The following is a 14,717-nucleotide window of genomic DNA, read 5'->3' as shown; positions in this document are numbered from 1 at the left end:
GTTTACATTTATATCATCATACGAAATAAATACAACAGAACTTATCATACGAAAAGGAACTTATAAATTGAAACACATTAAAATGCATATACAACTTTAGACAAAGCAATGATCAAAGATAAATAATAAATCAAAAAATTGTTTCCAGATTACCAAAATTCCAGAAATCTGAAAAAAATTAGCTACTTTAAAAAAAATAGTCCTGCAAGTTTTTTATGCAGCTATCCTACTGGTTTTCCAGGCTAAAGCGTAGCAATCATAATATTAATGCATATTACAAATTTAGGGTTTAGAGGTTTTTTTAATTTAACATATTTTTAATAAAAATGCTTTAACATAAATATAATTCGAAGTATAATTGCATGCTACAGTTTTTATAAGATACTTAAGGTCCCTTTAAACTAATGTGTCCAAAACTTGTCTCTTTAAATTAAGTATTTCAGTCATGGGGACCAATATTGATTTTTTGGCCATTCTTGCAAGAAATTATTGTTTAGAATTAATAGTAAAACATAAGCTAATATATATATATATATATATATATATATATATATATATATATATATATATATATATATATATAATGCACAATAAATAAAAAAAATGCTGCCGTTAAATAGTTCTATCTGTTTCTTAAAGTATGTTGTTGTTTAAACGATATTTTTAAGGAGCAACTTATCAGATATCAGTTTTTCAATTTTAATGTTCCTCGAATTGGTAAATCAAGGATATTTAAATGTTACAAAACTGTACGAAAGGCTAAGTGTTTTGATATTGTTTATTTATTCTTTATTTTTACTTTTTTTGTATAAAATAAATATTATTGACTTAGGCAAAGAAAGTGTTCAAGTTGAAACACAAGAACTATGATGTTTCATTGGCTAAATATATTTTAAGTGAGTAATTTATAAGCAATGATCAACCCTTTAGCCTAAAGAGATGGTATAGAATTATATTTGAAAGTAAATTTTCCTGAATTTGTTAAATTGGTTCACTCTCTTCATCAGTGAGTCTTTTTTTTTTTGCCTTGGTAATTTTTTTTACCAAATAGTTTTTAAGTAGTTTTGATACACTTCCTGATTTGCTACTGGTGAATTCCAAAGGTAAAGGAAGGACGGTTTTACAAAAAAAAAAAAAAATGGATGCATTTCTGTCTGTGAGCACATCAAAATACATATTTTTTTTCAAAAACTGATGAATAGACTTTTATACGCATCATAATAAGTTGCTAAAAAAGCCAAAGCCAAGAATTTTTGGCTTTGGTTTGGGGTTTGGTTTAAATCAAATTTAAAAAAACGGTAACGAAAGGACATTTTTGCGACATGATTTTCACGCTTCTCCCAAAAGTTCAGTTAAACTTTAAAAGGAAAAATTCTGTAAAAATTAGAGCAGATACAGGAGTGTTCAGTCATTACAATTCCACCTCTAGTTCTAAAAATAATTATTTTAAGCATATAAGTTATGTATTTGTTAAGGGTAACGGAAGGACAAGAAGTCCGAAACAATTAAACTTGGAAAATTTAAACTTGCAAACATTTATTCAATACATCAGTTTGAAACAATGATATCTAATGCCTGAGCCATCTGTTACAATTCTGAATTCTTTAAATACTCAATAATGTTATCATAATCCGTAGATCATTTATTTTCTTTCTCAGAAAACACGAAGATCATTCCCACATTATTATGCATTCTCAAAAAAGTTATTCCTATTCCTTCATCTTCTATATGAAGGAGTTGTCCAAATTGCTCTTTGTAAATTTATTTCCCTTCAATCTAACTAATAAAACTTGTCCAAACGCTAACGAATCCTTTGGCATATTCTTATGTTTGATGTTTTTGATTCAGCAGTATCTACATTTTTAACATTATTTATAACAGAGAGCCTGTTGACTTTGAAATGAAATATCTTTCAGTTTGTTGAAGTATTTACTATATTCAATAACATAACTTGTTACAGGATTTAAATGATGCATATTTTGTGCGTCAGCATGAGAATGGATCTTTTTGGATCCTTTTTTCTCCATCTTTTTGAATGTCGATTGTGAATTTACTGATCTCTTCGCAGTACGTTTAACGGTTAAACCAATGCTCCGAACATTTCATTCTTGTGATTTGTGGCAACAAATCTGAAAGCAATTTCAATGATGTGTTCTTCTACTATAAATATTTAGTTTGTGAGCAATTCTTTTTGCTTAAATTGACTGGTCATATCACATACATGTCCTACCAAATTGATTTTCATATGCTTGGGAAATTTTAAGTATAGATTTCATGATTTTTATCATATACAGTAGAAAAAATTAAATCTAAAAACGTTTAAAAATAAATAAATAAATAAAAAACGTATTTTAAAAAAAAAGCGTTCTTAATTTCGGCACAAATATTACTTATATATGTTTTAAATGTACCTACTATCTTCAAACAATAATTTGTTTTATACTAGCATTCTAAAATTTTACCTTGTATCAGCTTATAGTTAACTGCCCTCCCATTACCGTACTTTTTTGTCCTTTCGTTACCATTAAAATCAATATAAATTAACTATCTTGTAAAATTATAACTATGCCTCCTTGACGAGAGGTATAATTGTGCTTTGCATAAAGAAATATTAGTTTCTATACTCAATAGGTTCTTGGTGAACTAACTGAGATGTAGTATTTTGGTAACGGAAGGACATCAAATTGTCACCTTAGTAATAGACCTATTTCGTGGTTGAATAATAAACAAAATTTAAATTACTTACCAAAAAATGTTTAACAAGACATTCAAAAGATAAAAGTTAACCTAAATATTATTTGCTGATAATAAGTTTATTGAAATTACAGTATGTAACAAAAAGTTTTTGCTCTGAAAAAAATACAAAGAGAAAACTTACATTTGCCCTTGATTTTCTGGAAGTCATCAAACTCTTTAGGAAAACAGGTTAACATTCAAGAAGTTCATTTATTTCTAAAGAGAATGGTATATGGCAAAGTTTTAAAATTCAAGTGTCATGTCGCCTTTTTCTGGAATTCACCTAGTTTAATGTGCGACAAAACGGATATTTTAATTTTTACCTAATATGAAATATTTTGAACTAGTAGTAAGTGTTTAACAGTTTATAATATATTATTTAGTAACATCTTCAACAGAAAATCAAACTATCAGTTCACAAATACGTTATAAAAAAAATGATACTTACTATCAAACATTCAATCCTATTTTTTTTATGTCCTTTTTCTAGTCATTATACTAAGTTCAACTAATATCTTTTTTCTCGATATATCTTTCTAATCTAGTCCTTAAAAGCTGTATTAATATCTTAAAACTCTTGTTCTTTAATAAAAGATTTCGTGTGGCTACTTTAGTTAACTCAATTTTGAAAACTTATACTAACAATAGTTTCAATTATTTTATAGCCTGCACTAAAATTTGTTTTAAAGTAGCTTCGCTCCATGTCATAATATATTTAAATTGTTAGACGGAAAATTTGATTTTTTCTCTTTTTGAAGTGATCATTTTATCTTCCTTTGTCATAGGGAAAACACATATTAAGTTTTAAACATGAATAACGTCTTTGTATATTTTACTTAAACGGATTTTACCAAGTTTAAGTCTGTTTTAATAAAACTACTGTTATTTTAATCCATTTTTGATCATTACTTATGATTTAAATTTTTTTTAAAAGTCAGCGATTATTTTGTCAACAACTTTTTCTTACATTAGTTGTATTCACCCCTAAGTACAGTAGTAAATACACCACAAAGTTATCTGTCTATTTTTTCCCAGTAGCTCTTAAATGTGAAAGATTAAATATTTCGTTTTCTTACAGCTGAAGAATTTCTCATTAAAGTTTAAATGTTATATTCACGCTCAATGTTCTTATTTTTACATTAGTTACCTAACTTTAATCATTTTTATGCATAATAAATGCATTACCAGGTTAACCGGGTGACTGAAAGAATATCTTGGTGATTATTTCGTTGAGAAGGAGAATCTCTCACTAACCACACTACACAGCATTTTTCTACGAACTCAAAAAATAGTTTGTATGGCGCTCGGCTATAAGATTTTACAATTTTTGTCGAATTATGTGTAATATCAATACGATATTAAAAATTTAATTTCTGTGCCGCAGTTTGCAAAACACAAATCAAACCGCATACAACAATCTACTTGTTCCTTTTCCCACATCTAATGGAAACTTAATATCTACTTCATTTCTATTTCATAGTATTGTTTGATTTACATGAAATACACCGCCAGCTCAGTCATTTCCTACCGAGGACTGCACGTGTTTTATTTCATGTATTTCTGTTTTAGCCCTGGCTATATGGGTGGTAATTTACTGAATATACCATGCCTTGCCTTCAATATTCGAGTTGAACCGAACCATTGTTTCGGTCACTCGTCTGGTCTGCGCTAATTCTAGCTACCAGTAATTAGCTACCAGTTTGTTTGGCACTCTTGGCTTCCTTAAGAGGTTTTCCATCTCCAGCTCAGTCACTTTCCTATGCCGAGCTGATGAATGCTAATAAGCACGAAACTGCAGTCCTCGGCTGGAAATGACTGAGCTGGGGGTGTATTTCATGTATTTCTGCTTTAGCCCTGGCTATTTGGGCGGTAATTTACTGAATATTGTTTGATTTATTTACTTAAATGGTCTGAACTTCGAGCACACTGGTCTTGCAGTACACTTATATAAAATCTTTTAAATAAATATTTTAAAGATACGGTTTTAAAATATCTAATATACTGCTTATGATTGACTCAATTAAGCTTTGATTGGTTTGTAGAAATACTATATTATTATACTTAGACTTTAATTTTTTGTTGAAAAATTAAGTTTAACTCATTAATAGTATAATCATGAAATTAAGTTTGCTAGAGATCTTAGCATACGAAAATATAAGCAAAATGGTAAAACTTGTGATTTTGAAATTACAGCAAGCTTTAGAAAAAGCTAATAATGTTTTTAGTTTCATTTTCTGCAGTGAAGATGTAATGGCCGCAGTTTTAAAGAAAACAAAACATTCTTCGGTTAAATAAATGTGTTCAAAAGTCGAATGTTGCAAAACTCTGACAAAGCGTTTGAAAAAAAAAGAAGAAGCATGTGTGAAATGCCCGAAAACAACTTTTAAAAATTTAACAAATATAAAAAAAAAAGAGACACTTAGAAATTAAAATAATATATGCATTAAAAGACTAAAGTTTTAAAGCCGCCTCCTTTGCTTAAAACACATACTTGAAATTTATTGTGTTTGGAAAACACTATAATATAACATTTAATTACAAAGCACGATGATTAAACGTGGGTTTATGAAAGCTAAGAAGTTATTAATTAAAGAGGAGAAAAAGAGAATTGAAATGAAATTCCGGTGAAAATAAGAGGAAAAAATGCTTAGCACTGGCATTTAGCCAACATAAAATAAGCAAAAAGCTATATCACATCATTAAAAAGTATTCTATTCCAAACGCAAAAAAATATATAAAATTTTAGTTTAATACACCCTAATGTTTCTCTCTATTTTGTTTAACTTATCTGATTTAACTTGTTATTTTTCACTAGTTTGGCATAATTTCCAGTTTCGGTGAAGGAAAAAAAACGTATGCCAGTGATAACGTATGATACTTTCACGAAAGACTTGCATTAATAACTTCAAAATGCTTCTAGTTCCCTAAGGATTTGCGTAAAAAAGGTTTTAATCATTGCTTTTCTAATGTTAAATATTCTCTACACAATTATTGCAAAGAGTTAAGTTTTTATTTTAGCATTTGATTATTTTTTGATACATCATCAGTTCCACTAATTTCATTTCTGAAATATGCAAGCTTGGCACTTAATGAAACAGATCTTTAATAGCTTTTCCCGTTAAAAATGAACTCATATTAAGTGTGTTCTCTCTCTCTCACAAAAAAAAAAAAAAAAAAAAAAAAAAAAACCTGATGCACTTGAATAAAATTATGGAGAGAAAAATATGTTTGTTTTCTAAAATTTTATTCAATATTTAACAACTGCATTATTTATTTTCAGGTTTTTTTTTCAGATTACAAAGCAATTAGTGGATTTTCTAAAACGTTTAAAATAGTTGCTTTTGTAGTAATTATAATTTCAATTCAGTGCTAAGATTAAAATTTGTGTGACGCTTGTATGCAATGTCTTTGAGAGGCTGTTCCGAAATTATAAAATAATTGTAGTTAAGAACAACTAACTTTTTTACAGATTAATCCCTCAAATTATTACGCGAAGGTATCAAAATAAAAAATATTGTTTTGAGTTTTGACATTTCTAATTCAAATGAACTGCTCTAGGATCCTACTTGTTGGGTTTCTCGTTTCTAATACTTTCATCGAAACCATAATTTGAACTCATGACGTTAAAATTTGTTCTCACTTCTTGGCGCATTTTCACTTTAAAGCTGTTGCATTAACTTGAGTCCTCTTGAGTTATGTTGGCATTTTTTACCAGTAATTACTACTGTTTAGTATTCAAAAAATTATTTAAGGTCTTCTGATACCAGAAAAAAAATGCTTAGATTAATAGAAATATGTTGCACTGCTGGAAAACAGCGAATGAAGCTGAATAATGGAAAAGTAATAAATAAAAACTTACTTTACTATTAGTAATTTTTAAAAATCTTTATAAAATTTAATCCTTAAATGTTAAGAACTTTCCACCTCAATCGAGAGCCAGCTGGAAAATACTTGCGTAAAAGCAGGATTTAGATTTGATCTTACAAAAGCAGTTAAAGTATTATTTTCGTAAACACTCCGAAAATCCCCTGCAGAGAAATATTAATGCTTCCAGAAAGTTTTCGTCCTCCAAAAATATTTAGTTTTCTGTTTTCCTCTTTGCAGGTTTCTAGCGTCGTTGGTAGAGCGGAAGTTCTGTCGGCATTTTTCTTCCTTTCGTCTCTGCTGGCTTTTATAAAGTAAGTCTTACTTAAACCTTGAATTATTCTGTGCATTAAAAATAATCTGTGCTCCTTTTAACATGCAAGCACCACACTAGATAACATGCCCCATATTCAGCGATAAGGAACTGTGTTTTCTCATTGTTGATCTACGGTCAGCATTCTTCTCCGCTTGGCTTTGAGACATTCTTGAAAGGAACGCTTTCTGGAATCATATCTTTCTTCGAAATAATTCTTTGCTTTAAAAATTTACAGAGCTCCAATCTAATGGTAAGCTTGACTGAGCTAATGTTTTTGAAGGTTGATGTCTTTTTCACTAAAGACGACCCTTTGTTGAGGAGTTCCTACGGGTAGAAATTTTCTGCATTGACTTATTTTGGTGTGTGATTTTTTTTAATTTTTAGCATATGATTTAGAATTTAATTTATTAATAAAATGTATGTTCTTAAACTAGCGTACATTTCAGTAAAAATATATACTTTTAAGTGAAAATAGTAATGCGTTTAGTTCAAGGTATAGTGGTACAGTAAAACCTGTGACGTTGACTACCCTTGTAAGTTGACCACCTGTCTAAGTTCACCGTTTTTATCAGGCACGGAATTAGCTATTACCATATAAACCAACCTCTGTAAGTTGACCACCTGTTTAAATTGAACACTAAAGTAGTGCACCGCAAGTGGTCAACTTACACAGGTTTCACTGTATAATCAAGGATTTAACTCAAGTAAGCAAATATTTTGACATTCTGGTGTCCTTTACATTAAGTACGACACGCTGTTCATGAGATTCTTCCACGGTAACTTTCGTGGATTGCTTTGTTTTGACAATATGTTTGATTTTTATTAGTTTTCAGATAATAGTTAGTCATTTAAAACAGAGTAAAATGATTTTATAGAGTAGGTAATTACAAATATATTTTCTTAAATATTTTTTAACTTTCATTTAAAATGTCTCATTTAAAGCCGAAATTGTTAACTGTGCTAAAATAATTAGTTTAGATGATTAATTGGCCGTGTGAATTACAAATATGCAATATTAATACCACTAATGAATGCGCATTTTTTAAATATATTTGTTTAAAAATAATAACACAGTACGTCAAATAGCCCTTTCAGGTACCATTGAAGAACTGAGCGAAATTAAAAATCATCAATAATAATCATAAAACTAAACAGTATACTTTGGAGGAAAAATAACCCGCAGCAATCATATTTGAAACACAAAAAGATACGATATAAGTCGACATTTATAAAAATACTTTTTCAAGTTAAATTTTAACTTTGCAAATGTAAAGTGAATTTAATTTTACACAACATTATTATGATTATGTCCTATTTTGAGTTAAATGTGTTTCCTTCGATGATCATTTGATTCGAAGATACCCACAGGTCAGGGGCGCCGACTTGCAAAAATTATTGAGGGGGCTAGACATCACCGGGGGCTTAGGGGGTTACGTACTTCCACGGAGGTCCCCCCCCCCCCAATAAAGGTCGGATTTTTGTTCCTTGAAAATGCCAATTTATATTTTCTGGTGTGTATAATTTAAACAAACAAATGTGATATGGCGTTTTCAAAGTAAAACAATCTAAAAATTGGTATACAAATTTTCTGTTTCAACTAGATCATGTCACTTGTCTTAGTAAGAGACATTTTTTTTTTTTTTTTTCATTTTTACGGGGAGTCGAGCAGTGCCGTAGATATGCATTGAAAAAGATAGGGCACTTGACTTGCATAGAAGGGCACTCCCAGAGACGCGGACTAAAAAAAAAATATATTGTGTGGGGGGGGAGGCATACCGGAGGGTCTTGCAGCGGGAAATTTTCTAAAATTGAGATGAAAAATAGTGAGTTTTAAAGCATTTCAAAGTTATATAATGAACATTAGAACCCCGAAAACTCGACAAGCCTGAAACATTTTTTGGCTTTAAAAAAAGGAAAAAATAAATACAAACATGCACAGTATTCTTTGTAAAAAGGTAATTTAATTTACACATGTTTTTTAAGACCAGTTTTTTTTTTCATTAGTGATATCGGCTAACATACTCATATGTAAACGCAAGTCTCTCAATGTCTAGGTCAGTTTTGAAAAGCAGTTGATTTTTCAAAATTTGTTTCACCTCTGTTTAACAAAAGCAAGCACTCTTGTTCAACTGCAATAACCTGTGGGAGTTCAGTTGATGTAAACCGCCCAATAATGCAAGATTGCGCCATTTCGCAAACCTCATCAATGTATTGCCTTGTAGTGCTTTGGGATTTCCTATTCCTATTCAGAGTCACAACTGACTACAACTGTATTTATGTCGAGGACTGCATGCTAAGTGCCTTGCCTCCATTATTTTATATACCGATAGATGGCAGCACCATCGCCGGATTGAACAGTTAATAAGAATTTAGAACTAATCCAGGAGCTAATAGCTACCTGGTGCACCCCCAGAGGTATTGTTTCACTTGGAGGACATTGAGACCACGAGCATATTTAACGTCGCCCAGTCCCCTTTAATGACGACGGTGGATCTTCGACCATCGAGGTTCGAACTCAGGACCCTCCGACCCCGAATCCGACACTTTACCGATCGGGCTACCACGACCCCTTTGGGATTTTGAAAGTGTGCGGTGAGCTGGCTTCGTTGTTTTCATACTTCTTTGGTATACGTCGATTCTGAGGAAACGAAGGATGTTGAATTTGCTCATTTTGTGAAGGTTTTTCTTTTAAACACAATACCCAAAAGTATTCAAAACTATCACGCCTCTCATTTAACATACAAATCAAACCCTCATATATTTTTTTCCAGATCAGCAACACTTAGATGAGCGCGTCGCATCGCTGCCCACCAGCAACTGACTTGACCCGTAAGTTCGCGCACTGGGACAAATTCTAAGTGTGCTTGCAGCACCGTAACACTATCATTATTCACACCACTCGTTTTCAGTTACCCTGCTTACTACCGCAATAATTATTTGTTTTAACTTGTTATTGAATGTATTTTACAAGAAAAGCTATCTTCAAAGAAAGAAAATAAAAGTTAAATTTATGAGTTTAGAAAGCGTAATATAACTAATGATTTTCTTGATTTATTGGGGTTGCTCTGCCCCCTCAAAAATATTTTTGAGGGGGCTTGGGCCCCCTCAGGCTCCATGGAGTCGGCGCCACTGCCACAGGTTCCGGAACATTGGAATGTGATTCACTATAACAGTTAAATTATATGAGGCAAAAAAAAAGTACCTTTTGAAACAATACAAAAACTATTAATGTATGTAAATTCCGTTTATGAATTTGAATGCTGATAAAAAGTGCTTTCAACTGCCAAAGCTAACCCTAAAAAATAAGGCTGTTGTTTTAACTTTTGCCACTAATTTACCACGCATGGTTTTTTTAAGCATAGAAAAAAAAGGAAAAAGAAAAAAAAATGCTTTCATATCTAAAAAATTTTGAACAATAATTGTTTTAGTAAATTTATGAGAGAAAGCAAAATTTGAGATGTTTATAAAAGAGTTTCAAAACTTTAAATTTAGTATTGTTTAAAGAAATAAACGTACTAGTTAACTGAAAAAAAAATCATTCACAAATGGTACCCTTCTAATAGTAAAATATTTCTGTTTCTGAATATTTCAGATGAATTGTTACCAAAAACATGATAAAGCATAATGTCCTAATGAACTAATGCTAAGCGAAAGAAATATGATTCTATCGTAAAACATAAAACACAGAAAAACTAAGTTTCTTCATAGTAAACAGCAAATTATATTTATTATTATTAGTTGTACACATTAAAAAAGAACTACAATCAATAAAGTAGGAGCGTGATATTTTTTCATTTGCTATGAAAAAAAGGATCAGAGTTGAAATTAATATTTCTCTTGTCGGTAAATGTCCTATCTGGCAAACAGATAACCGTCAATAAAACTATATATCTATGAGAATTTTCGATCCTTTTCATGTTACACCTCTTTATTGATGTTTTCTAAGACATGATAAATGCATAAAAGGTTAAAATCATTCTTGTTGTGTCGAATCCGAAGTTTTCTGACACTGTACTTAAGCGAATGAAGAAAAAAAAAACGCTTGTCATATTCCTCCAGAGAATGAAAAATCACGTTTAGTTGTTGACACCAAGAAATGAGTTGGAGGAGAATGGAAAAGTTCAAATATTGATCTGTTTTTCAGTGGTTTCGTTCGTGGAAAATATTTTTCAACTCATAAAAGAAAATGCTACTCATATCAGGTTATAAGATAAAGGTAAATTTTCAATATTACCGTCGATTATAAATTATTCGAAAAAAAGCAAGTTGAGGTTTTATTTCTTTTATTTTCCTCTATTGACGTTTTGTCAAAATGAAAAGATACACGACTGAAAAACCAGAGGTGAAACTATATATTATTTCCACTACTGATAGAATGCTTTAATTATTAAAAAGTACTAAGTTAAAGTACTAAGTTTAAAAGTACAGAAGGTTTTCCATTTCAAGTTTTATATATTTATTAAAAAAAAAACATTTTGCAGGTTATGTGAAAAGTACATTTAAAAAATATTTCCTTCAATGTTAGTACATCTCAGTTCAATATTTACACATACTATTTCTATCAATGTTTGCTCTTTTTTAATACTTTTTCTTTACTTTCTCCGATTTTTCATCTTTTTCTGAAGTTACAAACCAAGCAAAAAAAATTCGAATCAGTATTCATTGTTCTTGTTTAAAAATATCAGGATAAAAAAGAAAAAAGACCCTTTTCCGCCACCTCTTTTTTGCGTTTCTTTCTTAGTTATAATGATAGTTTTTGTGCCATCACTAATTTTAACCAACTCCTTTTTTTGATAGTGCTTTTAAAGCTGAAGGGTAATATTTCAAGAGTATTTTTTTTTTACGTACTTCGCTTCGCTAACACATTTTTTACAGCTAAAAACGCATTAAGTTAATAGTATGTTTTTATAGAAAACATGAAAATTATAAATATTTCAACCGTTGTGCATGCACAATGAAGAAAATCTAAAGGATGAAGTTAATAGGTCAACATTTTCTGTTTTAGAAAAAAAAAGGAAGAAAAAAAATCTTTAATGAGAATGACAATCACAAAAATTGAAATCGTAACAATAAGTCCTCGTCAGATTTCAATAACAATACGTTATACACACTAAAAAAAAATTACACCTCCTTAAACCCCGTTACAAGCAAACGAGCTGTAATACTAGTACATTTACTATGTTAGAATGAAAAATCTTTGCGTAATAAGTATATTAGGCACAAAATTTGTAGTGAAAATGTTAATTAAAATATTATTAAATTGAAACGCTATTTCCTGTCAACTGTGATTTAATTGCATGTATTTGACGTGCATTGTAAATCAGACAAAAACTGATGTTTACATTTTAAAGTAACATTTTTTTTTTTGAAAATTTAATACTTTTTTTATACAGAAATGTGAATGTAAACAACTACGAAGTAACGTACCTAGAATTAAAATTTGAAGCTTATGTGTTAAATAATAATATAATATATAATGTAATTTTAAAAATGATTCTTTAAGAGATAACTAATGTTTAATCAAGCTATAATAAAACTTCTGCGTTATAATAAAGTACGCAAATGTAATTTTCTCTTGAAGCATTCATTTAAAATTTAAAATATATACATATATGTTTTGAACAAGCAAGGAAAACTGTATGACATTCTATTTGTTGAGTTTATAGTAATTATGAATACTTTAGATTTAAGATTGCCATTTACTTTTTCATTTGAAAATGAAAGAAGCATATTTAATGTCAATAAAAGTTAAACTAGACAGTATGTAACTAATTAATTATATTAGCGTATATGCAATTTTTTAAAAACTGTATAACGCTGCATGCAGGATCCAGGCTTGGATTATTACATAAGTCATAGTCACTTAAACTAGTTCTTTTCGTAGTTAATTATTTTATTACTTGTATTGCAGTTATATTGTTTCAGATTTTCTGAATATGTTATTTATTATTATTGCATTTTTTGCAAGGTTTTTAGTAGTAATTATATTGTTTAGTAAGTTGTTTCTTGTTTAATAACATTAAAGGAACTTTTACTGAAGGTACATCATAAAATGATGAACCGGAAGTAAGTATCAAATCCAGCATTCGACACTTTTTGCCAAAAGATTTAAATAAATTAATTAAAACGTGGAAAAATTGTTAAAATGACACCACGACTTTGCAAATAAAACAAAAGTAATTTAAGCATGTTGATATTGACAAATGTAATATTTGAACACGTGTGGATTTTCACGGAGAGAAAGAATAATTTTATTAAAACCATTTTTGAATCCAAGCATAGGTAAATATTTCACTTGTTAGTAGAATAAAATTTATTAAAGTTATTGAAAAATTAATCTTCTGGTTATAAAGTTTACATTTCGTATAACAAATGTTACGATTGCTTCATTTCAAAGAGAAAATAATACTGTCATGATTATAATGAATTCAGCAGATATTATAATCCCTTGTTTAAACAAAAGCGGAAAGGGGAAACTATGCGTGAATATTGTTTGAAAAATCAATATAATAAAGAAATATTTAACCGTATTTGGTTAATTACACTTGTATTACTCTTAATCTAATTGACGTTTAATAGCGAATTTATTAAAAATGCGTATTCGCTCATTTATAAATGAAATCATACATACAGTTGATTTACAAATACATCGCACACTATTTTGTAAATTTTGTTACTATTTGTGTTCAGTTATTGGAAGTCGTTAGGAAAATGTTGAGCTTTATGAGTCATAACATTATTAATCCCAATAATATGAGAAAAATTCTTAAATATATAAATATATAATTTACCTTTATTTATTTCATGATGGTACGCTCAAGTAATGTGATATTTAAATTAGGTTAAGTTTAGGAAGCTAAGGCAGTTCATGCAGTTAATTGCATGGCGATAGGGTATTTATCGGTTTGATGAATGGTAGGCAGGTGTTATATGATCATGCCATCCATGTGTTTATCAGAACAGTGACTGCTAATGCACGGTCTCACAATTCTGAATTTACAATCCACAGTCCCGTTCAATTTGTTAATTGTCATCAATTACGATTTTTGACCCGCTTATGTTTTTTTTTGGAGAAAAAAAAAACGAATGGCACTATATAGTGCAACTCTCGCTTGAATAATATACTCCACCAATGCTTTTCGTTTCTATAGAGGTTATGGTTAAAGGAAATGTAAAGGTATGTATGTCATAAGTATAATGTCGGCACGATGATTTACTTGGTATTTCTGGATACAACACTATGAAAAATTCTGCCCACAAATTAAATCACGGCAAATATTTATTCTGGTTAGAGAAAAATAAACACTATCTCTTTTCAGAGAATCGAGTTACAATTTTAAACATTCCAAAGGCAAATGAAGCCAAACCTTGACCGTAAATGCCTCCCCCTCAGTAGAGAAAAATATTCTTCATACCAAGTTCATTAAGACGCTCTTCTCTTTTTCCGGTTGCCCTTTGATTATTTGCAGCTTCTGAATTTCTGTTTAAACAGCTAGCTCTATTACCAATTTTCCTTTAGTTTAGAGTGCGACATTGATAAATTAGTATGCTGTAGGAAGAAAGCAAATTGGTTTAAATAATCTGACACAAATATGTGTTTACAACAGTGTGGGAGGTAGATTTGAAATAGTAACTTTGTCATTGTGTCAGGATAAAGAACTTTATGCTATTTCATTCCCTTTTCAGGTTTTAAGTTAATTTGTATTCTAATGAATGTATTTATCAAATGCAGATGGTGATTTTTATTCAATGGTAAAGTGTGGGGTTTTCATATTATGCCGAATTTATGTGAAATGTTAAA

At 29.8% G+C, this 14,717-nt stretch overlaps 1 protein-coding gene across 2 annotated transcripts in view; it reads left to right on the top strand.

Annotated features, from left to right (window-relative positions):
• Window positions 1–14,717, top strand: part of LOC129231837 (protein O-mannosyl-transferase TMTC1-like) — a 297,404-nt gene that overhangs the window by 118,238 nt on the left and 164,449 nt on the right. For both annotated transcript variants that reach the window (XM_054866219.1, XM_054866218.1), the window contains exon 3: window positions 6,841–6,914. In XM_054866219.1, coding sequence (XP_054722194.1) covers window positions 6,841–6,914 — 74 coding nt within the window. The remainder of the gene's footprint in view (window positions 1–6,840; window positions 6,915–14,717) is intronic.

This window comes from Uloborus diversus, chromosome 10 (genome assembly GCF_026930045.1).
Source record: "Uloborus diversus isolate 005 chromosome 10, Udiv.v.3.1, whole genome shotgun sequence".
Classification (NCBI taxonomy): Eukaryota; Metazoa; Arthropoda; class Arachnida; order Araneae; family Uloboridae; genus Uloborus; species Uloborus diversus.
This window is presented reverse-complemented; position numbering and strand designations above follow the sequence as displayed.